We start from the raw sequence: 27,318 nt of genomic DNA on the forward strand, positions 1-27,318 counted from the left end.
CCTCCTCACCCCCCTTTCTCTGCCTGTCCTCCATCCATCCCTCCCTCCCGGTCCTTCCCCTTCTCCTCCATCCACCCACCTCCACTATCTGGCCTTCCCTGTTCTCCTGGTCCCCACACCTTAGTTTCACTCATCCTGACTTGTCCTTTTTCCTTGCTTTGCCCTCCTGTCTTTGCGTTCAGCATCACCTCCAGGTTCAAGACCTCCATCCCTTGCCTGCCTTCTTGTCTCCCGGTCTCCTTGCCTGCTGGCTCCCCAGGACTCCCAGCCCTGACTTTTCTTCTCGCTTTTCCAGTCCGGGTGCTGCAGGTCACCTGCCCTCAGGAGCCCTCCTCCCTCGGGAGAGCTCTCAGCTGTGACTCCTCCTCGGCCCCTCCTCCTGCCCGGCTCACCTTTAATTGAGATGCTAATGAGGCTTCTGCGGCTTCCATCCCGGCCCGGCGGGCGGGCTCCCCAGTCTGGCTGCTGCACCTGTCAGGTGAGGGGGAGGAGAAGCCGGGCTGCCAGATTCAACTGGAAAGGAACCAGTCCCAGTCCAGCCACAACCTGGGAGTGGGAAGCAGAAGGCAGCCCAGACCTCTCAGAGCCCGGCCGTCCCTGGGACCGAGAAGGAGTCAGGTCACAGCCCGAGGTCAGGCCCGGGGGCCAGAGGAGAGAGTCCAGACCGCAGGGGAGAGAGGGCCGGGTGGGGAGGGAGAGGAAGAGGGGCAAGATCGGAGAGCCTGACACCCGGAGAGGAAACAGGCAAGAAAGAGAGCCGAGAGACCCGAAGAGAAGCGAAAGGCGGAGAGAGGGACAGAAAGAGAGAGACGGAGGCAGAGAGAAGCTAAGACACAGATATTGGAGGAAGAAGACCAAAGACAGAGATTGACTGAACAGAGGAGACAGAGGATACAGACAAGGAGAGTCTAGGACAGAAACCAAAGGGAGCCTTATCACGGAGGCAGAGAGGCCACACAAGGGAGGCTCGGCTCCAGCAATTCTGACCAGACTCTGGCAGGTCAGCAGGCTCCCGGGGAGGAGGGGGAGAAAGTGGGCAAGAGGTGGGAGGAGAGTGGGATGAGGGCACGGGCCCCAGCTGATGAGGATGGAGGAGGCACCCAGAGCCCAGAACTCAGCCCGGCCCCTTGCCCTCCCCGACCCCCACAAGGGCTCATGAAGGGAGACAAGCCTGAGGAGCCGGGGCCGGGCCCCGAGCCTTCGGGCCCCCCGCCGCCCACGGAGGAGGAGGAGGCCCTGCTCGAGTTCCACCGCTCCTACCGGGAGCTCTTCGAGTTCTTCTGCAACAACACCACCATCCACGGCGCCATCCGCTTGGTGTGCTCACAGCACAACCGCATGAAGACAGTCTTCTGGGCCGTGCTCTGGCTCTGCACCTTCGGCATGATGTACTGGCAATTCGGCCAGCTCTTTGGAGAGTACTTCAGCTATCCCGTCAGCCTCAACATCAACCTCAACTCGGACAAGCTCATCTTCCCCGCTGTCTCCATCTGCACCCTAAACCCCTACAGGTAACCTGAGTCAGACGTCCCTCTGGGCAGGAGAGGAGAGCCCTTGACATGATGGGCCGGCCACTCTGCCCAGGGAAGACTTCCTAGTGCCTGGGTCTTCTCCAGAGCGGGCTTGTTGGACCGACAGTCTCCTCCTCCACACCTTCATCCTCCTGAAAGTAGGGGGGAGTGCGGATGAGGTCGAGATGCTGATAAGTTCAGAAGGGCAGGGTAGGAATCAGCCCCTCCTTCTTATCAGGAGATGAATCTGATGGAGATCCTGCCAGGAGAAGATTGCAGGTGTGGTGAGGGGGCCGTAGTGGTGGTGGTGGGAGCTGGCTGGGACTGGGCCCTGGCAGGGTGGTCTGGGTTGAGAAGGGCAGTTTGTGTTGGGGAAAGCAAAGTGTGGGAGTGGTGGTGGTGGTGGAGGCTTGCATTAGCCTCGAGGGGGGGTTGGGGGGTGAGTGGGGCTGTAGTCACAGAGCCAGGACAACAGGACAGGATAGAAGCTGCTCTGGTCAGGCTGTTCCCCCAAAGGCCCAGGTGACCCTGCTGAGCTGTGCAGTACCTGTCCAGGTGCGGTGTTTGGGTGTGTCCTGAAGTTTTGGGTTTCACCAGCGTTCTTTGCCAATTTTCGGTTTGGAAGCCAGAGGGGGTAGAGGTAACCATGGAGAAGACAGGAGGGCAGGGTTGGGTGTTTACACACACCTTTTCTGTGTGGTCACTTGGTCCTGCCACACCTCACATCTTGGGACACCTGCGGCAGGCCAGACACGGCTCTAGGCACCCAAGGAATGGGTTCATCAATAATTCCTACAATCGTTGCTGAAGGCCAAGTACTTTGCTAGGTATTGAAAGATAAGATGGAAGAGATAGGCATACAAACAAATAACCTCAGCGCACTGTGACAGGTACCATAAACATTGTAAGCTAGAGTCAGAGTGTAAGGTTTATGAGCTAGTGTGTATGTGATCACATGAATGTGCGTGAGCAAACAAATGAGGTGTGCGTGCAATTGCAAGTGAGTGGGATTGGTCACATATCAGGGATGGTGTAGTCTGTCGTATCCAGAGGTGTGTCATGAGCTGATCAGGGTTGGGACATCCTGTCCTGCAGAGAAAACACTGCTCTGCCACTTCACTGATGTGAGGCCTTCCTCCTCCTGTATGAGGCCCAGGTTAAGAGGCCAGTTACTGAGAAGGTGCTTCATGCACCAAACCACTGGATGCAGTTAAGAACTCCTTGGGCAGCTCTTTAATTCTTTCAGCAATCCTTTGAGGCAGATACTGTTATTATTCCTGGGTTACACTTGAGGAAACTGAGGCAGAGAGAGCTAAGGCACAAGGTCGCAGACTCCACTGTGACTTTCCCTGTTTGTGGTGGCGGTTGTCCAGTCACCAAGTCGTGTCTGACTCTTTGCAACCCCATGAACTGCAGCACCCCAGGCTTGCCTGTCCACTATCTCCCTGAGTTTGCTCAAACTCATGCCCATTGAGCCAGCGATGTCATCGAACCATCTCATACTCTGTTGCCCACTTCTCCTGCCTTCAATCTTTCCCAGCATCACTGGTCTTTTCCACCCAGTTTGCCTGATTGCAAACCCCTGCCTCTTCTTAATACCCAAAATATGGATGTGGAATAATGGAGTTCCTGCTCAAATGTTACATCTCATTTCTCATTCGTTTGTCTGGGTTTTTTTGTTTGATTTTTGTTTGTTTTGTGCAGCATGTAGGATCTTAGTTCCCTGATCAGGGATCAAACCTGCATCCCCTGCATTGGGAGGGCAGAGTCTTAACCACTGGACCACCAGGGAAGTCCCTACATCACATTTCTGAGCTTGTCTTATTCTCTCTCTCAGCCTTCTTTCTCTTCCCCTGGTGCCTGCGGCTTTGCTTCTTTTCTTCCCAACCTCAGTGCTCCCAGCCCTCTTCCTTCCCCTACTTCCCCCACCCTCATCCCCTGGGGCAGTGGGGAGGGGAGGGCAGGCAGGCAGGAGGAACTAGCCAATAGTAGGCTCTCAATAAAGACTGTGGTTGAAAGATGTGGGTGACAGATGGACAGTGCAAGGATAAATCTGTTGAGGCCTGCATATTTTCCAAGGTTCTGCAGGGTGCAAGGCCCTGGGCAGTAGAGGAAAACGCCCCAGGGAATGAAAACCAGAGCCCTGGCCTCTGGGGCTTGCAGGCTGGGAGGCAAGTGTTCTCACCGATGGAAACAATCCCTCCTGCAGGAGTTAGTGGGGAGACACCCAGCACGCTGGATAGGAGGGGAGTCGGAGAAGGCGCCTCAAAGCCGGGGAAGGATATGGAGCCCCTACTATGTGCTCGGTCCTGCACTGGGAGTTCTCTAAGTACTACCTCATTTAATCTTGACAGGTCCATGGAGACAGGCATTATTATTATTTCCATTTTGCAGATGAGGAAGTAGAGGTGAAGTGAGCAGGGTCAAACAGCAAGTAATAATAAAAAATAACAACGAGAACTTCTCTGGCAGTCCAACGGTTAAGGCTCTGAACTTCCAATGCAGAGGATGCCAGTTCAATTCCTGGTCAGGGAACTAGGACCTTACATGCCATAGGGTGTGGCCAAAAAAAAGAAAGAAAGAAAGAAAGAAAAAACACCAATGATAATGGCTAACACACATAGTACTTAATATGTGCCAAACAAAAAAAAATTTATATTAATCAAATGATTTAATTTTCACAACAGATCTCTTAGGTAGATATCAGTATTACTCCCATTTTATAGATGAGGAAACTGAGGCCCAGAGAGGTTAAGTAATTGCCTAAGTTCACACAGGGAACTAGTGGTGAAACAGATTCAAAAATCTGCCGCCCCCCCCATAGAAGCCAGTGAATCTAGGAGCAGGGGCTGAGTCGAAGACCAAGTATGTTTGCTTTCAAAGTTCTTTCTCCCATTGCAGTTTAAGGAAGGGCCAGGCAAAGGTGTCCAGAGGTGGGGGCTAGTGGGAGCCTGTGGGGAGCAGCAGGAGCCCAGGGGGTGGGGAGGGGAGAAGGGAAGGGTCCGGGTTATTGGTTCCTGCTCCAGGAGACAGGCAGGGGTGGGTGGACAGGTTGATGAAGCCTGGTGGGTGGGGACCTGCGTGTGACTCATGCTGCTAGCTGGCGTGGGTGCTGGAGGCAGAGGCAAGATAGGTGACGGTGAAGCAGGGAGGGGGTGGAAGTCGTGGAAGAGATAGAGGAGCTTGTGAGATAACTGGAGGCAAAGTCAGCCCAGGTGCCCACCTGCAGGTGGCAGGAGTGTGGCCAGCAGAGGGGGAGGGGTATTCTGGGCTGTTCTATAACTGCCAGGAAAGGGGATAAGGCTGAAGACCTTCATACTAAGCAAGGAGGTGTTGAGAGTCCAATGTGAAAGGTCAGCCACAGCAATCCTCATCCCCTTTCTGGTTAACAAAGGGCTTTTTTCACCCAAGAGAGGGGGCCAGACAAAGCCACATCCTCGGCAAACAGAGCCCAAGAGCACATATTTTTCATTCAATCCTGGGAGGGACTGAGGCTGGTTTTAAGGAAGAGTGTGGCATTCTTGGACAGCAAAGAAGGTCATGGAATCTTCCTTCCCCCCAGAGAGCTGCACTGAGGGAGGGGAAGGCTCTGAGCCAGGCCACCCAACCTTGACCCTTGGGTGGACCCTGTGCTGCCCCCCACTCCCCCCAGGATCTAGAAAGCAGGTTCTGCATTGGCAGGCCTGGCAGGGACAAAAAGCCCAGACTCTTAGAGCTGGCACCCCACCCCCCACCCACCCACCCAGTGATGGACTCCTTTGTGTCAGGAATGTCACTTATCTCTGCTGGTGGAAAGTTCTTCCTTAGGTAAAACTGCAGCTTACCTTACCATAACTTCTGCCCTCTGGCCCTGGTTCTGTCTTTGAAGCAGCTCTAAAGACATCTCCTCCTTCTTTGCCCAGTGGTCATCAGTTCAGGGGCTCTAAGGACAGCAGTCACCAGGCTATCATTTCAGCATCCATTATCATGATCTGATCTTCGTCACAGGCTGACTGAATAAGGAGGAACTACCAGCCCAGAGTCAGAGGAGAAGACAGAGGCTCTGAGAAACGTACAGGTTTTGCAAAGGTCACCCAACTGTTTAGGTGGACGAGTCAGAATTGGCATCTAGTCCTCGGCTCCACTTTTTAAAAAATATTAATTAATTTATTTTTGGCTACACTTGGTCATCGCTGCCATGTGCGGGCTTTCTCTAGTTGTGGCAAACAGGGGCGCAGGCTTCGCATTGCCGTGGCTTCTCTTGTGGAGCACCAGCTCCAGGCGCGTGAGCTCCAGTTGCGGCTCACAGGCTAAGTTGCTCAGCCCCATGTGGGATTTTCCCCTCCCAGAGATCCAGCCCGTGTTCCCTGCATCAGCAGGTGGATTCTCAACCGCTGGGCCATCAGGGCAGTCCCTCTAATTCCGTTAAGATCACAAAATCACAGGGCAGTTGAGTGGCAGGCAGTGCTCTCCTGTCTCCCCAGCTTTCTCTTCTCCAACAATAGGTTACTATTATTTTACTATTGTTCTTATTGAAGAACAGTTGTGACCATAAAAACAATAGCTGCAGTTAGACAATACTCACTCTGCCAGCTCTTTTACTTACTATGTTTCTCATATGTTAATTCACTTAATCCTTATCACCACGCAGGTAAGTGGTAAGGCTAGGAAATGAACCTGGGAAGCTGATTAGAACTCCATTCCTATAACTTTTACTGCTTTTTTTTTTAAACTTTTAATGTTATATTGGAGTATAGCTGATTAACAATGTTGTAATAGTTTCAGTTGCACAGCAGAGCAACTCAGCCATACATACACATGTATCCATTCTCCCCCAAACTCCTCTCCCATCCTGCCTGCCCCATAACACTGGGCAGAGTTCCCTGTGCTATAAAGTAGGTTCTTGTTGGTTATCCATTTAAAATATAATTGCTGTTCTTTTAATGACCAATAACAAACAAGTCTCAGAATGTTAAACACACACCTTTGACCTGAGCTACATTTTTCTCCTATGAGAGGATGAGGGGCAGCCTGCTAGACTTTTATGAAGGAGATGGTGGCTGAGGACTGTGAGGTTTGGAGTAGGCACATGAGGACCACCATGTGTGTGTGTGTGTTAGTTACTCAGTCTTGTCTGACTCTTTGTGACTCCATGGACGCAAAGGCTCCTCTGTCCATGGGATTCTCCAGGCAAGAATACTTGACTGGGTAGCCATTCCCTTCTCCAGGGGCTCTTCCCAGCCCAGGGATCGAACCCAAGTCTCCTGCATTACAGGCAGACTCTTTACCATCTGAGCCACGAGGGATTGTCCTCCATATCAGTGGTACCATTTTAGACTCCCGCCAGCAGCAATTTCAGATGCTCCACATTCTCACCAACACTTGATGTCGTCAGTCTCTTCATTTAAGCCTAATGGATGTTAAATGGCACCTCATTATGGTTTTAATTTACATTTGAGGACTAATGATGTTGAGCATCTTTTCATGTGTTTAGTGACCATTTGAATATTTGGGGGGTTCCTTTTTAAAACAATGTCATTTTCTTTTTGATTTGTAAGAGGTTTTTATATTTCAGGATTTCTACTTTAGATATTTTTTATTCTAAGAAATTTTGCCTACCCCAAGGTTGTGAAGGTATCTTTGAAGTTTCCTTCTATAATCTTTATGGTTCTGAATTTTTTGTTTGGGTTGCTTGACTTAATTTTTGTATACAGACTAAAGTAGAGGTTGAGGTTCTTTCTCCCCGCCCCCCCCTTTTCATACAATATCCAGCATCATCTTTTTTTTTAAAAAAAATATTTCCTCATTGAGCTGAACAGGTGCTTTGGTCAAAAATCAGGTTGACCATATATATATTTGAGTTTATTTCTGGACTCTATTCTGTCCCATTGATCTGTTTATCCTTACATAAGCACTACACTGTTTTTTGATTACCATGGCTTTACAGTCTTAAAGTGAGGTAGAGTAAGCACTCCAACTTCGCTCTTCTTTTCCAAACTTGTTTTGGCCATTCTAGATTTTTGCATTTCCAAAGCAATCTTAGAATTGACCCGTCAATTTCTTCAAAAATGTCTGCTGGAATTTTGATAGGGCTTGGCTTGAATCTGGGCTTTCCGGGTGGTTCAGTGGTAATGAAACCGCCTGCAATGCAGATGTAGGTTCAATCCCTGAGTCTGGAAGATCTCCTGGAGAAGAAAATGGCAACCCACTCCAGTATTCTTGCCTGGAAAATTCCATGACAGAGGAGCCTGGTGAGCTACAGTCCTGGGGTCAGAAAGAGTCCCACACAACTTCTCCACTGAGCATGCATGCACAGCTTGAATCTAGAGAGCAATCTGGAAGGTGGCATAGGAGTTCCTGATCTACTAACGGCTGCAACTCCTTTTATTTTGGTCTTTGATTTATTTCAGCAGGATTTTCAGTGTACAGGTCTTGTACGCCTTTCATCAGATTTACTCCCAGTATTTCATGTTGTTTATGCTATTTAATACGGTGCTGTGATTTCATTTTCCATTTTTTTGATCGCTAGCATGAAGAAACATTTTTTTTTGCATATTGGTTTTATATCCTGTAACCCTGTTTATTTATCGGTCCTAGGTGTTTGTTTTGTTTTGGTAGATTCTATCCCTGAGGCCCTGCTACTTTGCCTGGACTTTCATGATGGAGATGATATAGGCCCTGTATTGAGAAGGAATGTGGGGATTTATACTGGACAGTGTTTAACTCACGATTTTTGAGCCCCACCTGAAACTCCTTAAAACTGAGTCTTTGGTGTAGGAGGGCGGGGAAAGGATAGTGTATGGTACCTGTATTTTTAAAGTTCCTCGGAAGTTTCTAGAAGTGCAGTTGAGACTCCCTGATTTAGAAAGTGTCAAGTGACAGACGGTCAAGGGCCACCCTCGCGAAGAGCGGGGCGGGGCGGATGGCCCATGCACCATTTTGGTCCGTGGGAGTGAGTGTCTGGGCCTTGCCGGCCACCCCCTCTTCTGCCCTTGGAAACGGCAGACAAGTTCCGGGTTCCCTTCCAGGCCAGGGCGAGTGGAAAGAGAGCACCTCCCGCCTCTCCCTTACGATAAACATGCGGCAATAAATGCCGTCCCCGCCGGGGCTCACTGTCGCCTCCAATCACCCGGAGGCGGACACACCTGTCTGCGCCTCCCTTCGCCCCCGAGATAGCCCAGGAGACCCCAGAGCTATTCCCCGCCGACTTCTCTGCTGAACTGATCTCACCCGTTACAGACGGGGAAACTGAGGCACGGGAGATAGTGGGGGGCGGGGGGGGCGAGGACTGTCACCAGGCCGCCACCTCCTAGTCCGACCGTTCACCGTCGCCCCTTCCAGGTACAAGGAAATTCAAGAGGAGCTGGAGGAGCTGGACCGCATCACGGAGCAGACGCTCTTCGACCTGTACGAGTACAACTCCTCCAACTCCCTTGCGGCCCACGCCCGCGCCCGCCGCGACCTGCGGAAGCCGCTGCCGCACCCCCTGCAGCGCTTGCCCGTCCCGGCTCCGCCCCACGCGGCCCGCAGAGTCCGCCGCGCCGGCTCCAGCGTGCAGGACAACAACCCCCAGGTGAACAGGAAGGACTGGAAGATCGGCTTCCAGCTGGTAAGGCCCCGCCCGGCCCCGCCCCCCGCCCGGAGGCCCCGCCCCCGCCCCGCCCCCTGCCCCCCTCCAGCCCTCTGGTTCCGCCTGCGCGCCGGAGTCGGCTCAGCCCCCGGCCCTGCGCGACCCTCCTTCGCTGCCAATGAAGAGGCGGGAGTCGGCGCGCTGGCAAAATAAATAGGTTACATATATGAATAAATTTGGAAATTAAAATTAAATAACGTCTCTCTGGGCGCCAGCTTGGGGAGGCTCCTCGATGGGGGCCTCTGTGGGAATGTTTATGGGGATGGGAAGTCAGATCTACTGTGGAAATGCTCTTTCTGAATTCTGATCCCCAGTGTGGGACTCACTTGGGACCTTCCAGGGTGATGGGGCATTGGGGCTCCAGCAGGCCCAAGACAGAGAATTGTTATTGTTTAGTTGCTCAGTTGTGTCTGACTCTTGGCGACCTCTTAAACTGTAGCCCACCAGGCTCCTCTGTGTATGGGATTTCCCAGGCAAGAATAATGGAGTGGGTTGCCATTCCCTTCTCCAGGGATCCAACCCAGGTCTCCTACATTGATAGGCAGATTTTTTTACCACTGAGCCACCGGGGAAGCCCATATATCTATATCTATATCTATATCTATATCTATATCTATATCTATATATATCCTCTCTCTTAAGCCTCCCTCCCATCTTTATTTATTTTTTTTAGTTTTCTTGCTATCTTCTCCCTATTCTCTGTCTTGGGCTTCCCCGGAGGCTCCCCGGTGGGGGAGCTTCCTCCCAGGAAGATCCCCTGGAGGAGGGCATGGCAACCCACTCTAATATTCTAGCCTGGAGAATGCCCATGGACAGAGGAGCCTAGCAGGCTACAGTTCATGGGGTCGCACAGAGTCTTACATGACTGATCGACTAAGTGCACACACACACATATATACATATACATATATATATATATTTATGGCTGATTCATATTGTATGGCAGAAACCAACAATATTGTAAAGAAATTATCCTCCAATTAAAGTAAAAATAATAATAAAGATTTTTAAAAAAAGGGAGCGAAGCAGAGAGACGGTACCCAGAAACCAGGGTTCCAGTCCCCTCTTTGATACTGGGAAAACTGCTTGATCCTTCAGTATTCCTATCTGTGAAATGGGGAGAAGAATCCTTGCTTCACCCTCCTCAGAGGCTGCATAAATGACTGCAAGGTGTGTGCAGCTCCCAGTCTCCTCCATCAATCCCGTGCTCTCCAGGTCTGCTGTCTTCCAGGCTTTGGCTTCTCCCAGCATGGCTCCCCGCCCCTTTCTATCAGTCATTAGGACCCCAGACCATTCATTGCTTGACCTTGCCCCACCCTGCTTACCCTTGCTGCTGGTCCTCTGACGCTCTGGTCTCTGTGTCCAGTGCAACCAGAACAAATCGGACTGCTTCTACCAGACGTATTCGTCAGGGGTGGATGCTGTGAGGGAGTGGTACCGCTTCCACTACATCAACATTCTGTCCAGACGGAGACAGGACACCTCTCCCTCGCTGGAGGAGGACGTGCTGGGCAAATTCATCTTCACCTGCCGCTTCAACCAGGACTCCTGCAATGAGGCGTGAGTCCTTCCCTGCTGCCAGGCTTCCTGCTCTGCGCCCCCCCCCCCCACCCCGGGTCTCCTTTGCTGGACCATCCTGAGACCCAGCATGGAAGGCACCTTGGAGTGCTGGTTGAATAACTGAATGCCTGCAGGTGGGGAGGAAGGGAAAATATTGACCACAGGTCCAAACCTTTGCCTGGGGAATGGCCCTGCAGGACATGGGTGGCTCCCTGCTCCCTAGGTCTGCGGCAGTGTCAGATGGGAGCCTTGGGAAGGCCGGGCTTGAAGTCTGGCTTTGAGAATCCAAGGACTGAAGCATGGCTCCCCATTTTCCTGAGGCCTCTTTCTCACTGGTATCAAGCTCGAGAATGCCTGGAAGGTCATCTGGTTCCCTGCCCCGCTGGCTCAGATAATGCAGGTAGCAGTGGGTGGTGGATATAGCATGGACCGAATCAGGGACTAACCCTCAGTTCTTGCTCCGGGTCTCTTTCTTCTGGACCAGGTGACTCTGGGCATTTCACTCCACTCTTCAGAGCCTATGTATTCATTTGTGAAATGGAGGGAAATGAGATTCTTTCAGTGTTTATTGAACCAATATTTTTGACTATCTGGACTATGTGCCAGTCATTGTTCTGGGCATTTGGGATACATCAAAGAAGAAGGAAAAATCCTTGCCCTTCTGACACTTTTTCTTTCTTTGGCCACACTTGGTGGCATGCAGGAGGATCTTAGTTCCCTGACCTCGTGCCCCCTGCAGTGGCACCTCAGAGTCTTAACCACTGAACCACCGGGGAATTCCCTTGGCACTTTTCCTTGAACGATGAAGATGATAACATCTGTCTTCGAGTGCAAGAGATAAGGAGTTTGAGGGCACTTTATATACTGCAGTGAGTCGTGGGCCTCATGGCTCATGGGAAGTGACAGTCACGCAGGTGAAGTGACTTGCCCTTGGACACCAGGCCAGCCAGAGCCAAGGGTCCCCCTCACACTACTGCACTGCCTGCCTGGCGTTCTTTCAGTCACATCTCCTCTCATAATGTCCTTGCAAAGAGGTCATGGCTGCTGCCAACTCTGAGGGCTTGGGGGGTGGGGGAGGCTAGGAGTAAGGGAGGTCCCCTTCTGAAGCCTCTGCTCGCCCCACCTTCCCGTCCGCATTCCTCGAAGTTCAGGCACCATCTCCCTGCCTCTTCCCGGCCACGGAAGGGCCCGAGGCAGCATCTCCACCCCATAGGGACCCTGTCCCTTCCTTGTCACTGAAGACTGTCAGCAGGGCCAGGTGTCACCTGCTTCTGCCCCTTCCTCTCCTCACCTGGAACACACACTCTGCCCCGAAAACACCTGTGTTCCTGGCTTGGGTTTGTGTGTTTGTTTGAGTACAAGTGAGACGGTAGCAGCACCTGAGCCTGTGGCAGCCCACACCTGCCACCGAGTCGCTCTGTCACCCTCTCACTTTGCCCGCCCCAGGCTCCCGCCTTCTCATCAATGGAAAGTCCATAGTTCATCTCAGTCTTGACACTTAGGTCACTTCCTCACTTCAGAGCCTCATCGTTTCTCACCGGGGTTATCATAGCCCCCTAATCTGTCTCTCTGCCTCTCGAGCCTCCCTTTATTCTGCGACCGCAAGAAGCTTTATTCTTCAGCATTCTGCCTGTACTTCACTGCACTTAACTATTCTAGACAGTCCTGTGTAAAATCTGTCAGTGTCTCTCTGGCCTTTGGGATCGAGTTGAGGTTCTTTATCATGGCTTTCTCAGCCCTTTCCTACTCTGGATTCAATTCTCTTGCCTCTCTGTCTATGATCTTTTCTTTAATAACAATGTTATTGAGTTGCACTTTGCATACCACAAAATTTATCCTTTGAATGGATACAATTCAGTAGTTTTTACTATATTTACAGAATTGTGCAACTATTAACACTGTCTAATTTTAGAATGTTTTCCTGTCTCCCTATGTCGTCCCCTCCTCCAAGCCTTGGGAACCACTAATCTACTAACCACTGTCTCTATGGATTGCCTACTGGGGACATTTCATATAGATGGAATCACGTAATATGTGGTCTTTTGTGACTGGCTTCTTTTACTTAGTAAGGTTTATCCATGTTGCAGCCTGTATTAGTAATTCCTGCTTTTTTTTTTTTTTTTTTTGACTGCATCACAAGGCAAATCTTAGTTATCCAACCAAGGATCCAACCCTGGTTCCCCATGCAGTGGAAGTGTGTAGCCCTAACCACTGGACCACCAGGGAAGTCCCCCAGTTATGCCTGTTTTTCACTAAATAGTTTTCCATTGTATGCTTATGCCACATTTAGTTTATCTATGCTTTGGTGGATGAACATTTGGGTGTCTTTCACCTTTGACTGTTATGAATAATGCTGAATGCTGCTATCAGCATTCCTGTACACATATGCGTATGGACGTATGTTTTCATTTCTCTTAGGTAGATACCTGGGAGAAGGCAATGGCAACCCACTAAAGTACTCTTGCCTGGGAAATCCCATGGACGGAGGAGCCTGGTAGGCTACAGTCCGTGGGGTCTTGAAGAGTCAGACACGACTGAGCGACTTCACTTTCACTTTTCACTTTCATGCACTGGAGAAGGAAATGGCCACCCACTCCAGTATTCTTGCCTGGAGAATCCCAGGGATGGGAGCCTGGTGGGCTGCTGTCTATGGGGTTGCACAGAGTCGGACATGACTGACGTGACTTAGCAGCAGCAGCAGCAGGTAGATACCTAGGAGTGGAACTGCTGGGTCATATAGTAATTCTATATTTAACATTTAGAGGAATGTCTGACTCTTTTCCAGGTACCTGTGCCATTTTACATTCCCACCACCAGTGTGTGAGGGTTGCAAATTTTCTACATCCTTGCCTTGTTATAGCTGTCATTTTGGTTTTAGCTGTCTTAATAAATCCCTATCCCCCCCCCTTTTTTTTTGGCTGCACCATGAGGCTTGTAGGATCCAGCCCCAACTAGGGATTGAACACAGGCCCATAGCCATGAAAGCTCTGAGGACCACTGGAAATCAGGGAAATCCCTGATTTCCTATACTCTTAATAACAAATTTATATAGCCCTTATTCAGTGCTAAGCACTGTTCTAGGTGTCATTTAATCCTCTCAGAATCCCTATGAAGTCAGTATTAATATCATCCCTATTTTACAGATGAGGAAACTGTGACACAAAGAGATCAAGTGCTTGGGCTGGTCTCCCAGCTGACAGTCGTTAGAGCCGGGGTTCAAGTCCAAGTAGCTTTGCCCTGGAGTCCATACTCTTCACCATCATATTACACTGCTTCTCATACACCCTCGTAATGCACTCAATGTGTTTCTGTTTGTATGTGTTTTTACCAAGTGTGTGTGTAATGTGGACATAAATGGTGTTGTATTATGTATCTCATGTTGCTTTTCACATTTTAAACTAAGCTCTGTGAGTTTAAGATTCATCCACGGTCTGCTCTGTGGATTCCACCTGCGGCAGACAGACCGTGGTATCCCTGTCCCCTCCCCTCTAAGCAGGGCTCCCAGGCCTTGTAGGACTGGCCTCTTCCTCTTTCATCCCTCCCTGAGCACAGCCTGTGCTCTGGAAATGCTGCCGTCCTAGCTCTCCCCAGAACGTGTGCTAGTATTTCACACCCTGAGCCTTTGCTCTTTGAGGGGATGGACTATTCCAGATCATTGAGTTCCATCTCCTCGTTTTATAGACTGAGGACAGTGAGCTTAAGAAAAATGGCTTGCTTAAGGCTATGTTGTCAGCGCCCCCTTCCTCATCTCTGTCCAGCCTTCTTCCCTCCCCTACTTCTCTTCCTTTCCTCCTCTACCTCCCCCAGCCCAAAGCCCCATCCCCTTCTTCTCCCTGACACCCCCATGGCTGGGGAGTTAGAACAGATACCCCCTGTTGGCTGGGAAGTTCGGTTTAGTTCAGTTCAGTTGCTTAGTCGTGTCCGACTCTTTGCGACCCCATGACTGCAGCATGCCAGGCTTCTCTGATTGCCTTCCTTGCCAGGTGATCTGCATCACAAATTCCCAGAGCTTGCTCAAACTCATGTCCATCGAGTTGGTGATGCCATCCAACCATCTCAACCTTTGTCGTCCCCTTCTCTCCTGCCTTCAATCTTTCCCAGCTTCAGGGTCTTTTCCAATGAGTCAGTTCTTTGCAAAGTATTGGGGTTTAAGCTTCAGCATCCAGTGAAGCTGAAACTTCATCTGCAGTGAAGCTGAATATTCAGCTTCCAGTGAATATTCAGGACTGATTTCCTTTAGGATTGACTTGTTCGATCTCCTTGCAGACCAAGGGACTCTGAAGAGTCTTCTCCAGAACCACAGTTCAAAAGCATCAATTCTTCGGTGCTCAGCTTTCTTTACAGTCCAACTCTCACATTCGTCCGTGACTACTGGGGAAACCATAGCTTTGAGTTAGATACCCCCTATTCTGGTGTGGGCTCTGGCTGCAGTCCACACAGCTTCCCCATTGGGGGGCATGTGATTTGCTGTCAAATCATGTTCCTATTGTAGCAACACAAATCTAAGACTCCTTTCTCTTTGTTCCCAAGCCTGTCCCAGCCCTGCTTTGGACCTCCCAGTGGGAGGCATGCTGTTGCAAGACTCGTTCCTGCCCTTGGACCTGACCTTCCTGGTCTCACTGTCTTGCCCCCTCCCCCCACCACTTCCTTTCTCTTCCATTCATTCATCAACTATTTGTTCTCCATCTCCGTTTCTCCTACATGCCAAGAACCATGCCATTAACCCAGAGACCATTCAGCCATGAAGGCAATGTGTTTCCTGTCAAGGAAATTATAATCTGAATGGGGAAGTAAGATGTAGACATGTGAGAAGCCAGGGATGCTGCAAGAATTCATAATGTAGTGCAGCATCGAGATGGGAGAGGCCACAAGGCCAATGACGTTGGGTGGCCTGGGGGAAGGAGCCTGGGCGAGAAGGTAGCTGACCTGGGTTTGAGTCCTGTCTCATGCCTGCTGCTCACCTTGGGCAGCTACTTGATCTCTCTGAGCCGTGCTTCCTCTCTTGTGAAGTGGGGATGATGCCTAGTGAGAGGGCCTGGGTGAGGCTCCAGCACCGCGTCTGCACATAGTAGGTGATCAGGAAACAAAGGGCTCTGAAAGTCTTGCTCTCCCTGACCCCTGCACCTTCCCCTCTGACCCCCCTCTCTCTCTCCTGAATAGGAATTACTCTCACTTCCACCACCCGATGTTTGGAAACTGCTACACTTTCAACGACAAGAACAGCTCCAACCTCTGGATGTCCTCCATGCCCGGGGTCAACAACGGTGCGTTGTCCCGACCCCAGCCCCAGCCTCTCCGCTGCCCTGTATGCCCACATCTACCTGCCTTGAGCTCCTGTCCTAGAAGCGCTCCAGGCCTCACTGCAGCACGCCCATCTATATCCTGGAAAATCCTCTTTGCTTTTTCTCCCCTGTGGGTATCACGTATTCCATCCCAGGTGTGATAGGAATCCTATCCTGGTTCTGCCTGGCCCTGCACCCCAAATCCAGCTCCTGCATGTATGTGCTTGGTCACTAAGTTGTGTCTGACTCTTTGCGACATCATGGGCTGTAGCCCACCAGGCTCCTCTGTCCATGGAATTCCCAGGCCAGAATGCTGGAATGGGTTGCCATTTCCTTCTCCAGGGGATCTTCCTGACCCAGGGATCGAATGCACGTCTCCTGCATCGGCAGGTGGCTTTTTTACCACTGAGCCACCAGGGAAAGCCCCCAAATTCAGCTCAGGGGTTGCCAAATCCATTTGTAGGTCTTTCTGAACTTGCTGCCCTGGGAGGCTTAGAGACTAGGCAGGGTGGGAGGATGGGTTTCCACACCCTGATGCTTCTCTCAACCAATGTGCCCTACCCCCTGGCTCTGTCCCCCCCACCCCCCACCCTTCTCCCCAGGTCTGTCCCTGACACTGCGCACAGAGCAAAATGACTTCATTCCACTGCTGTCCACGGTGACTGGGGCCCGGGTGATGGTGCATGAACGGGATGAGCCTGCCTTTATGGATGATGCTGGCTTTAATCTGCGACCCGGCGTGGAGACCTCCATCAGCATGAGTAAGGCAAGGATGCTGCTCGGGAGACCTGGGGAAGACCCCAGATGAGGAGCAGAGAGAGGGCTTGCAGGGGTGACAGCCAGAGGACCAGAAGAGGTTGTGATGGGTGAGCTTTGAGCATGTAGTGGACTTCGGGAGCAGAAATCTGGGGTGAGGGGCTGGGCTGAGTGAGCATTAGGAAATAGGTTTCTGAGGAGTGCGCATGGGATGAGAGCACTGGGAAGGGGTTTGGAACATGCTGAGGGTTCCAGGGAATGCTCCAGGCTCCCTAACACCTTCTCAGAAGTAGCCCTGAGGTCATGTTGTGAAATGACCAGGAGGGTAGGAGAGATAGCCGAAGGACATACAGCCTGGGACTGAGGGAAGACAGAGGTCAGGAAGAGGCCTGGACCACTTGCTCTGACCTCTGACCTCTGACTGCTTGGTGTCTCTGGGTTCTTAGGAAGCTGTGGACAGACTCGGGGGCGACTATGGTGACTGCACCAAGAATGGCAGCGAGGTCCCGGTGGAGAACCTTTACAATACCAAGTACACGCAGCAGGTGAGGCCCAGCCTGTTTCCATGGCAACTGTGTCCAGCGTAGGTCAGCCGTAGCCTCCAGGTGTGCGTGCTGGGCGATGGGGATGATGGAGAGAGGGGTGGAGGCACACTGGGGGGGCTGGTTTGTCCTCCCCTCCCCTGCCATCCTGGGGTGGGCAGGCCTGACCCCATCTCCCTTCACGCTCCCCTCCTCCAGGTGTGCATTCATTCATGCTTCCAGGCGAGCATGATCAAGGAGTGTGGCTGTGCCTACATCTTCTACCCACGGCCCGACGGCGTAGAGTTCTGTGATTACAGGAAGCATAATTCCTGGGGTGAGACTGCGGGAAGCCAGCCCCTGCTCCCACTCTAGCCCAGGACTTTCCCAGGAGCTCTGCACTCTCAGCGCCCCCACTGTAGCTTCCGGCTCCCATGTTCCCCAACCAGTTCTCCTACTGACTCCTGTTCACTGGTTCTTAGATGCCACCCTATCCGTTTTCCTCTCACTCTGTCTCGTTCCTCCCTCTCAGTTTTTCTCTCTTTTGACTTCTGTGTGTTTATAATCGGATGCCCCCATTTAAAAGTAACTTATGGGACTTCCCTGATGGTCCAGTGGTTAAGAATCCAGCTTGCAAAGAAGGGGATGCAGGTTTGATCCCTGGTCGGGGAACTAGGATCCCACATGCTGTGGAGCTACCGTGCCCATGAACTGTAACTAGAGAATCCGTGAGCTGAAAGGAAAGATCCTCATGACACAATTAAGACCTGACCCAGCCAAATAAGTAAATAAGCAAATAAATATTTTTAAAAAATAACTTGCAGCAAAAGGAAAGAACACGTGAAGAAGACCTCCCTGGGTTCCTTGCCCTGCGGGTGGCATCCTGCTCACTCCCTAGGGTACCGGCAGGGCTGGTGCTGAGTGCTGGTGAGACAGTGCTGGTTGCAGGAAGAAAAGACTAGAAATTGTGTGAATCTGCCTCATTCCCTAACACCTTCCGGTTTATGTATGTTTTATCATGCACTTAATGTATCAGTTCAATAGGAGCAAGTGTATCATTTAGAAATGACTTGTGGAAGAATTAAAACATTAAAACTAGAGGAGAGCACAGTCAAAAGAATCTGGAAGACACTAGATTCTCCTCCTGGCCCTGGTCTAGGAGCAGATCAATCTCTTTTCCTTTTCTTTACAGCTGAGTTATACAGCAGGGAAGCTGAGAGAGAAAGAAAGTCCCCAGCAAGAGAACACAGAACATAGAGGGCGAGCGTCCTTGGTCCACACCCCCTTATCTGGCACAGCCGACCCCTCCAAGGGGAGAGGGCAGGGACACGGCAGATCCTAGAGTGGAGAGCAGCCTCCATCTGTGCATTTCTCCGCCTGCTTTCTTTCCTGGTGCTGCTCTCTCAGTCCTCCCCCGACCCATGCCCTACAGTCTTGGCCTCTGATTTCTGGCTTTCTGGCCTTGGAGAATCACAGCGCATCTGAGCTGGAGGGAAGCTCAGAGGCCGTCTTGCCTGATGGGCCCCTTTCTCAGACGAGCAAGCTGAGGCCCAGAGGGAAGACGGGATGTCCCAGGACATGCAGAGCAGGCACTCTGCCCACTGTTCCCCGGGCCCCCGAATGCTGATTGCTAAGTGGTTGTGAGTTTGAAAAGATCCTTGAGAGAAAAATGACCTTACTGTTTGCTAGAAGCCTGTGAGGATGAGGGAGAGAAACTCAGCCGAAGACAGTCTGCTGAGTTTCCTAAGGACTGCTTGCTCCTCAACCTAACTGCTTCCCAGTCTTCCTAATTAAAGATTAATTTTGTGATTAATTATATAAACCCTGGTATTCAGAGTGATTTGGGTCAGAAATGAAGAAGGACCCGGGTGACTGAAAGTATCAAGAGTAACAAAAAAACCTTACTTAGAACCTGGGAAATAGGGGTGAAGGGGAATCCATGGTCCCAGTGAAAGTGAAAATTGCTCACTCTTTGTGACCCCATGGACTGTATAGTCTGTGGAATTCTCCACGCCAGAATACTGGAGTGGGTAGCCTAGCTGTTCCCTTCTCCAGGGAATCTTCCTAACCCAGGGATCGAACCCAGGTCTTCTGTATTGCAGGTGGATTCTTTACCAGCTGAGCCACAAAGGAAGCCCAAGAATACTGGAGTGGGTAGCCTATCCCTTCTCCAGCGGATCTTCCCAAACCAGGAATCAAACTGGGGTCTCCTGCATTGCAGGCGGATTCTTTACCAACTGAGCCATCAGGAAAGTCCTTAAAAGTGAAAGCCTCTCAGTTGTGTCCAACTCTTTGTGACCCCCATGGACTTCACAGTCTATGGAATTCTCCAGGCCAGAATACTGGAGTGGGTAGCTTTTTCCCTCTCCAGGGCATCTTCCCAACCCAGGGATCAAACCCAGGTCTCCCGCATTGCAGGTGGATTCTTTACCAGCTGTGTCACAAGGGAAGCCCATGGTCCCATTATTCATTTTTTGGTAACAGATGTATTGAGATAATTCGTTTCCTGGATAACTCACTCATTGAAAATGTACAGTGCAATTTTAGTATTGTGTGTGCCTAGTCACTCAGTTGTGTCTGACTCCTGTGACTCCATGACCTGTAGACCTTCGGGTTCCTCTGTCCATGGAGATTCTCCAGGCAGTATAGTTTTAGTTTTTTTTTTTTGCATAGTCATGGAACTGTGTGACAGTTGTTGCAATCAGTTTAGAACCTTCTCACCGCTCCAAAAAAAAAAAAAAAGAAATTTGTACCCATTAGTGGTCTCCAAGCTTGCCATTCCCTGTATCCACAGGCCCTCCCCCTGCCCCCCAGCCCCTCAGAACCACTCAACTACTTTCTATCTACTATAGATTTGCCTCTCCTGGACATTTCATAGATCACATATGTGATCCTTTGTGCTTGGCTTCTTGTACTTGGCGTTAATATTTTCAAGGTTCATCCACCTGGTATCAGGGTTTCCCTGATAGCTCAGCTGGTAAAGAATCTGCCTGCAGTGTGGGAGACCTGGGTTCAATCCCTGGGTTGGGAGGATGCCCTGGAGAAGGGAAAGGCTACCCACTCCAGTATTCTGGCCTGGGAAATTCTGTGGACTATACAGTCCAAAGAGTTGACTGAGTGATTTTCACTTTCACTTTCCACCTGGCAGCATATATCAGTACTTCATTCCCTTTTATGGCTGAATAATATTCATTGTATGGATAAACCTCATCTTGTTTATCCATTTATCAATTAATGGACATTTGGGTTTTTACCCCTTTTTAGCTGTTGGGAACAATGCTGCTGTGAACATTTGTGTACAAGTTTTTTTGTGGTCAATGTTTTCAGTTCTCCAGGGTGTGGAATTGCTGGGTCATTTGGTAGGTTTAGGGTTTCTCCAATGGGTCAGTGCATAAAGGATCTATGGGCAATGCAGGAGATGAAGGGCACGTGAGTTTGATCCCCAGGTTGGGGAGATCTCCTGGAGAAGGGCGTGACAACCCACTCCAGTATTCTTGCCTGGGAAATCCAATGGACAGAGGAGCCTGGTAGGCTAGAGTCAGACCCGACTGAGCAACTGAGCACACGTGCATGTAGTATAGTTTTTTATGTTTAACCTTTTGAGGAACTGCCAGACCGTTTTCCACAACAGTGGCACCAATTTATATTGCCAGCAGTGATGAGTTACAATTTCTTAATGTCCTCATTGACACTTGTCATCGTCCTTTTTCATTATAGCCATCTTGGTGGTGGTGGTTTAGTCACTAAGTCGTGTCCAGCTCTTCACGATCCCATGGACTATAGCCCTCCAGGCTCTTCTGTCCATGGAATTTCCCAGGCAGGAACACAGCAGTGGGTTGCCATTTCATCTCCAATAGCCATCTTAGTGGGTGTGAAGTGGTATCTCCTTGTGGTTTAATTTCATTATTCTTATACAAAAATTGCTCCCACTTTTCTTTTTCACTTTTCAACATCTGTCTGTATCCAGAATTTGCCTGCAATGTGGGAGACCCATGTTCAATCCCTGGATTGGGAAGATTCCCTACAGAATCCCATTGGCAGGGAAGCCTGGGTGGCTATAGCCCATGGGGGTGGCCGAGAGTTGGACCCACGACTGAGCGACTAACACTCTCACTTTAACAAGGGTGTAGCCTGTTTTTATTTTTTGCTGGACTTGGCTTCATTTCTTCCACGTGCTCTGGTGCTGTCACTCGGGAGCCCTTCCTGTTTTGCTCCATGATACGCTTGTGCGGTGGGTGCCGGGGGTCTTGGGAGACCTGCAGGGTGTGGGTGAAGAAGGTGGAGGGGGTCTAGGAAAATGAGCACCTCTCTGCACCTGCAGGTTACTGCTACTATAAGCTCCAGGATGCCTTTTCCTCAGACCGTCTGGGCTGTTTCACCAAGTGCCGGAAGCCATGCAGGTGAGCATCCCCTCCTGGAGCCCAGGTTGGTTTTCTGGGTACCACAGAGGATCCTGGGTCCAACTTTCAGTGGGAGAGCCCCACCCCTACCCCCTTCACTGAGCACCTTCTCCATCCCCAGTGTGACCATCTACAAGCTCTCTGCCAGTTACTCACAATGGCCCTCCGTGACATCCCAGGTAGTGTATGTGTGTGTAGCACTGCGGTCTTCTCTGGGCATATGTGTATGATGTGTTTGACCCCACCCCCAGCTCTGTAAGCCTGAAGAGTATGGGGGTGACCCCACTGACACTTCATCCCCTCCCAGGACTGGGTCTTCCAGATGCTGTCCCGACAGAACAACTACACCATCAAGAACAAACGGTCAGTTCTACCCTGGTCCCAGGCTTCCCTGCCCACTAATGCAGGAGTCTCAGGTTTGATCCCTGGGATGGGAAGATCCCCTGGAGAAGGAAATGGCAACCCCTTCCAATATTCTTGCCTGGAGTATTCCTTGGAAAGGGGAGCCCGGCAGGCTCCAGTTCATGGAGTCCCCAAAGAGTCGGACATGGCTGAGTGACTAAACAGTGACAATAATTCCTTTCCCTGGGTCCCAGCCTGGGGAAAGGAATCTGTGGGAGAGAAAGCAGACCCAGGAAGAAGGATGGGTACAGCTGATTGGAGGAGAGTGTTTTTGAGCAGCAGAGAAATTAACCCTGGGCTGTCTCTTCCCACCCTTTCCCCTACTCCAAAGGGATGGAGTTGCCAAACTCAACATCTTCTTCAAGGAGCTGAACTACAAATCTAATTCTGAGTCTCCCTCAGTCACGGTGCGTCCTGCCCCATTGAACCTGGGATTCTCTGGGGGCGGGGGGTCTTAGTCAGGGGCCTGTCCATGAACACAGGAGATTACCTCTGTGGGGCCTGAGGGTTTGGGCCTCAAAGGTGGGGGACCAAGGGGAGAGGGCGAGCTCTAGAAGGGTGGAAGGATGCTCGCTGGGGTGAAGTCTCGGGGCGGGGTAGTGATGGATGATGGGGAGAAGCCTCTCGAGACAGGCCTGGGTGTTAGCCATCCCCACAGTGGCCTCATTCTTGGTTTTCCCTGGAAGAAACCAGCCAGCAGTCCTGTGCTCCCAGAGGAGGGGAGCAGAGGCCAGGGGCCCTGTGGCCAGGAGAGGCCGAGTGGAGTGGAGGATGGGCTCCCTGCCAAGTGCTCAGCGTGCCTCTTGCCCTCACAGATGGTCACCCTCCTGTCCAACCTGGGCAGCCAGTGGAGCCTGTGGTTCGGCTCCTCCGTGCTGTCCGTGGTGGAGATGGCCGAGCTCATCTTTGATCTCCTGGTTATCACCTTCCTCATGCTGCTCCGGAGGTTCCGAAGTCGATACTGGTCCCCAGGCCGAGGGGGCAGGGGCACCCAGGAGGTGGCCTCCACTCCAGCCGCCTCCCTCCCCTCCAGTTTCTGCCCCCACCCGGCTTCCTCCTCTTCATCCCTGCCGGACCCTGCCATCTCCCCGGCCTTGTCAGCCCCTCCACCTGCCTACGCTACCCTGGGTCCCCACCCGGCTCCATCAGGCTTGGCAGAGGCCAGCACCTCTGCCCACGCTCCGGGAGAACCCTGAGAGGGAAGGACAGTGTCCCCTCCCCAAGGCAGGCACTTCCCTTGGTGGGAGGGATCCAGCCTTGGCAAGGCTCAAGAATGTTTGGCGGCTTCCTCTCAGAGCTGCCCAGCTGCCCCGGTGTGTGCGTGGGTGGTGGGCCGGGGTGTGTGTGTGTGTGTGTGTGTGTGTGTGTGTGTGAATCAGGATGGATAGGGGGCTGTGGAAATTGCCTGGAGACCCCCAGCCAGCATCACCCTGGTTCCTCCCCGGACCCGCTGGTCTTGCCTCGAGAACACTTTGCTCTCCCCCACCCCAGTGCAGCCAAGTCCTCTTTTCCCTTGGATCAGCCAAGCCAAACTTGGATCTCTGACAAACAACTTTCCTAGGAAACAACGGACGACCAGAACAAAACAGACAAGGGCATACAAAGGCGTGTGTGGTTTCCTTCCTAAAGATGGTTGATTCGGCTCCAGAATGGCCCTCCACACTGCCTTCCAGTGACACAGGCCTTTGCTCCTCTTCTTGAACGGGGGTGGGGAACCCCACCCCAAAAGCCCCCTCGGTTAGTTGCTAGGCAATTCTGTTTGCCTGACTCCCAGGGCAGGGACTGGGGCAGCCCAGTGTAGTGAAGACCTGGATTCCCAGTCAGCCTCACTACCCCATCCCCCCCACGGAGCCTTGCCCAGTGCCTCTGCCCTGTGTCTTTGTCCTTTGTAACTCTGCGTATTTGCTCAAGCTATTTCCTTAGTCTGGAAGCCTCCCCCGCACCCCCGCATCTGCTGGAGAACTCCTATGCATCCCTGAGAACCCTGCTCGGATACCATTACTTCTGTGAAGGCTTCTTCCCCACCCTGTCTTCCCCAGATCTTACCACTTCCCTCTCCCGTGGACTCCCATCATACACCATCACATCTGTGGAAGTGCTGACGCTGCATTTAATTTTCCTGTTCATTTGTGTCTGTGTCCCCAGCATGACTGAGCTCACAGTGGTTAGGGATTGAGTCTTGTTCATTCATGTATCCTCACAGTCTAGCCCAGTGTCCCACTTGGAGCAAGTAGGCAGGTACTTAATAAATGTTGCATAAAGAATGTCTGGAGGGACTTCCGTGGGTCAGGGAACTAAGATTCCCCCATGCCGTAAGGCGTGGCCTAAAAGAGAATGTCTGGACAGCTGGATGGCAACATGAGGGGGCCAGGGAGTGGGCGCAAGTCCTGGGTTGCTGCCCAAGCACAGTCCTGGGTTGGGGAGGGGGGCACAGGACAGTCTCCCATTCCCCTGGCTGCACGATGGGAATGACCGTCCTTTAGGGGCCTTGGGAGAGACAAACCGTCTTGCTAGTTCTTCCACGGGCATTGCTGAGCATCTGCTCTGTGCCCATCACCATGTTCAGGTGGGAGGTGAAGACAGGTGCCCTCCACCAGGAGACCTGCTGTGTAATGCTTGGGGTACGTGTCCCTGTCCACGGCCTGGACCCCTTTCCTCCCCGACCTTGGTCGCCACCATCTGTAATCCTTCTCTCCTGCTGAGCACCACTCACCACCCAGCTGCAGCATCCTCACCCACCCACCTCTCCATCAGCTGCTCAGTGCTGGTGGAAGAGGATGGGACTCAGCCCGGCTTCCTGAGGAGCCTCGAAGCCTGTGTATTCTCATCCTCACAGAGAAAGCAGCAGCGGGCATCTTCCCAGCTTTTATTTTAACAAAGGAGACGCTGAGGGATGTCGAGTGGAACCGCGGTTTCCAGACCCCCGACTCCTTCCCCCATGCTGAGGGATGTCGGAGTGGAACCCAGGTCTTCAGACCCCCGGCTCCTCCCCCAACACCAGCATCAGCCCTGGGAGTCAGGCGTCACCCTTCCTCACCCTCCTTAGGACTGAATCCTGATGCCTTGATCTGGCTCCCCTCACCGCCCCCCTGAACCCTTGTGAACTTGACCTGAGGAGCCACATGAATCTTGGGAAAGAGGGGGAGATGGCAAAGGGCGGGGGAAGGTAAAGGTCGTGAGGAGGAAATGATGCGATGACTCTGGACTTCCCTTTCCTAGACTCACAGCGATGAGGGGAAAGTGCTGGTGTCACAACAGTTTCCTCTCCGAACCTTCAGGTTCAGCCTGCTCCTGTGTGCTTTGGCCCCAGCCTGCCCTGGCTCCGTCTCTCTTGACTGGGTGGGCGGGGCCTGTCGGACAAAGCTGGAGCTATTAAGGATGACAAGGCAGCCCCTACTCCCCATCCTTCCCCTGCCTCCCCCAGCCCTCGCTGGAGTTTCTCCTGCCAAAAAGCAGGTCCATCTTGAGGTCTCCCTTCCATCGGTGTGTTGCTCCTGCACACTAAGTTTTTGTTTTTTTTTAATTCTTTTTATTTATTTAATTTATGTGGCTGCACCAGGTCTTAGTTGTGGCATGTGGGATCTAGTACCCTGACCAGGGATCGAACCCGGGCCCCCCGCATTGGAAGCATGGAGTCCCAGCCCCTGGACCACCAGAGAGTCCCTAAGTTTTTTTTTTTTTTAGCTTTTTTTTTTTTTATATGAGCCTTTTTTTATTATTTCTTTTTTTTTTAATTTTTATTAGTTGGAGGCTAATTACTTTACATCATTATTTTTTTAGCTTTAAAAATAGTTTGTTTCTTTCTTCACTGACATCCCCTCCCCACACACACATGCACATCCTGACCATTATTCAAAGCATCGCAAATTCAATAAAAACTGATGTTAATGTATTCATCTGACGCGATTCAAGATAAAGTGGATTTTAAAAGCAAACAGATGCCAATTATGGGGGCTTCCCAGGTGGCGCTAGTGGTACAGAACCCACCTACCAATGCAGGAGACACAAGAGACTCGGGTTTGATCCCTGGGTTGGGAAGATCTCCAGGAGGAGGAAATGGCAACTCACTCCAGTATTCTTGCCTGGAGAATCCCATGGACAGAGAAGCTTGGTGGGCTACAGTCCATAGGGTTGAAAAGAATCTGACACGACTGAAGTGATTTAACATGCAAATGTGGGAGGGGACTAGGGCAGGTACCCGTCACATGTGGCATGTATTTTTCTAGAGTGTCTATTTTTTATTTTTTGGCTGCCGTGTGTGGCATGCGGGATCTTGGTTCCCCAACCAGGGATCGAACCCCATGCCTCCTGCGTTGGGAGTGCAGAGTCTTAACCACTGAACCACCAGGGAAGTCTCTCTAGTGTTCATTGAAATGGGTAGTGATCAGCACATGTGCATTGTAAGAAGGAGCACATGCAGGAGCGGGGTGCTGTCTGTTTCCCCCTTCTCTGTCTCAGGTTGATCAGATGGGTAGAGGAGACAGAGTTCACGCTGTCTCATGTTCCTATGGAGCTTATCAGGTGAAGTGACTTGCCCAAGTTCATGATTTGTACAGAGCCAGCTGGGAAACCAGGTCTCCCTGTGACACATGGGGTTGGAATGACTGGGCTGGGGCTGGGACCCACGTCACCGAGACTGGGAGTCCAGTGTCCTTTCGATGACTCTGTGCAACTGCGGGGTGTGTGACCGTGATGGAGAGAGGGGGCTCTGTTATCTGAAGCTCCTTTCCCTTCAGCCTTTGCTCCACAAGCCCTAATAGCCAATCCCAGGTTGCCCCCTCTTCTTCTTTAAAAAAAAAAAAATTATTTATGTAGTTTTGGTTGCGTGGGGTCTTAGTTGCGGCACACAGGCTCTCTAGTTGAGGTGTGAGGGCTCAGTAACTGCAGTACAAGGGCTTAGTTGTCCCGTGGCCTATGGGATCTTAGTTCCCCGACCAGGGGTCAAACCCATGTCCCCTGCATTGGAAGGCAGATTCTTAATCACTGGACCCCAGAGAAGTCCCCTGCCCCTCTTGGGTTTCTCTGTCTCTCCGTTACCGTGATTCCTTCTTCCCGGGAGGGCTTATTTTTGTGCTTTCACCTCTTCCACAAGACTACTTAGCTGTTCATAGTCCTAGGTCCACCCACCTCTCACAATCTGTTTTAAACAGAGTTTTATTGAACAGTTGAATATCATGTTTCTCAAGGCTTTAAGCTTGCTGAGCAAGTAGGCATTCATCCTAAACAATGAAAGAGATTCTCCTTTTGTGCTGGGCTATGTGCAATGGCATTGGCAGT

The 27,318-nt window shown here is 51.4% G+C and overlaps 1 protein-coding gene across 4 annotated transcripts; it reads left to right on the forward strand.

Moving 5' to 3' along the window:
- Positions 1–25,933, forward strand: SCNN1A (sodium channel epithelial 1 subunit alpha). 4 transcript variants are annotated; one of them, XM_070453133.1, is made up of 13 exons: positions 1–478; positions 1,151–1,511; positions 8,832–9,099; positions 10,487–10,680; positions 15,841–15,944; positions 16,565–16,728; positions 17,165–17,263; positions 17,459–17,576; positions 21,561–21,639; positions 21,761–21,818; positions 21,947–22,002; positions 22,373–22,448; positions 22,857–25,933. In XM_070453133.1, exons 2-13 carry the CDS (start codon positions 1,156–1,158, stop codon positions 23,235–23,237), a joined length of 1,953 nt encoding a protein of 650 aa, XP_070309234.1. In that variant the 5' UTR covers positions 1–478; positions 1,151–1,155; the 3' UTR covers positions 23,238–25,933. The 4 variants fall into 4 exon arrangements, with proteins under 4 accessions (XP_070309234.1, XP_070309235.1, XP_070309233.1 ...); XM_070453134.1 differs by lacking the exon at positions 1–478 and adding an exon at positions 485–631; XM_070453132.1 differs by lacking the exon at positions 1–478 and adding an exon at positions 538–1,000.
- The last annotated feature ends 1,385 nt before the right edge of the window (positions 25,934–27,318 follow it).

The sequence above is a fragment of the Odocoileus virginianus genome, chromosome 23 (genome assembly GCF_023699985.2).
Source record: "Odocoileus virginianus isolate 20LAN1187 ecotype Illinois chromosome 23, Ovbor_1.2, whole genome shotgun sequence".
In the NCBI taxonomy this organism is placed as follows: Eukaryota; Metazoa; Chordata; class Mammalia; order Artiodactyla; family Cervidae; genus Odocoileus; species Odocoileus virginianus.

Bases quoted from the DNA above. Each gene is read 5' to 3' on its own strand.
- SCNN1A (XM_070453131.1), top strand. From the start codon at position 1,060: ATGAGGGCACGGGCCCCAGCTGATGAGGATGGAGGAGGCACCCAGAGC. The intron at 9,100-10,486 runs GTAAGGCCCCGC...CTCTGTGTCCAG, and splicing joins GGAAGATCGGCTTCCAGCTG to TGCAACCAGAACAAATCGGA. The intron at 21,819-21,946 runs GTAGTGTATGTG...ATCCCCTCCCAG, and splicing joins GGCCCTCCGTGACATCCCAG to GACTGGGTCTTCCAGATGCT.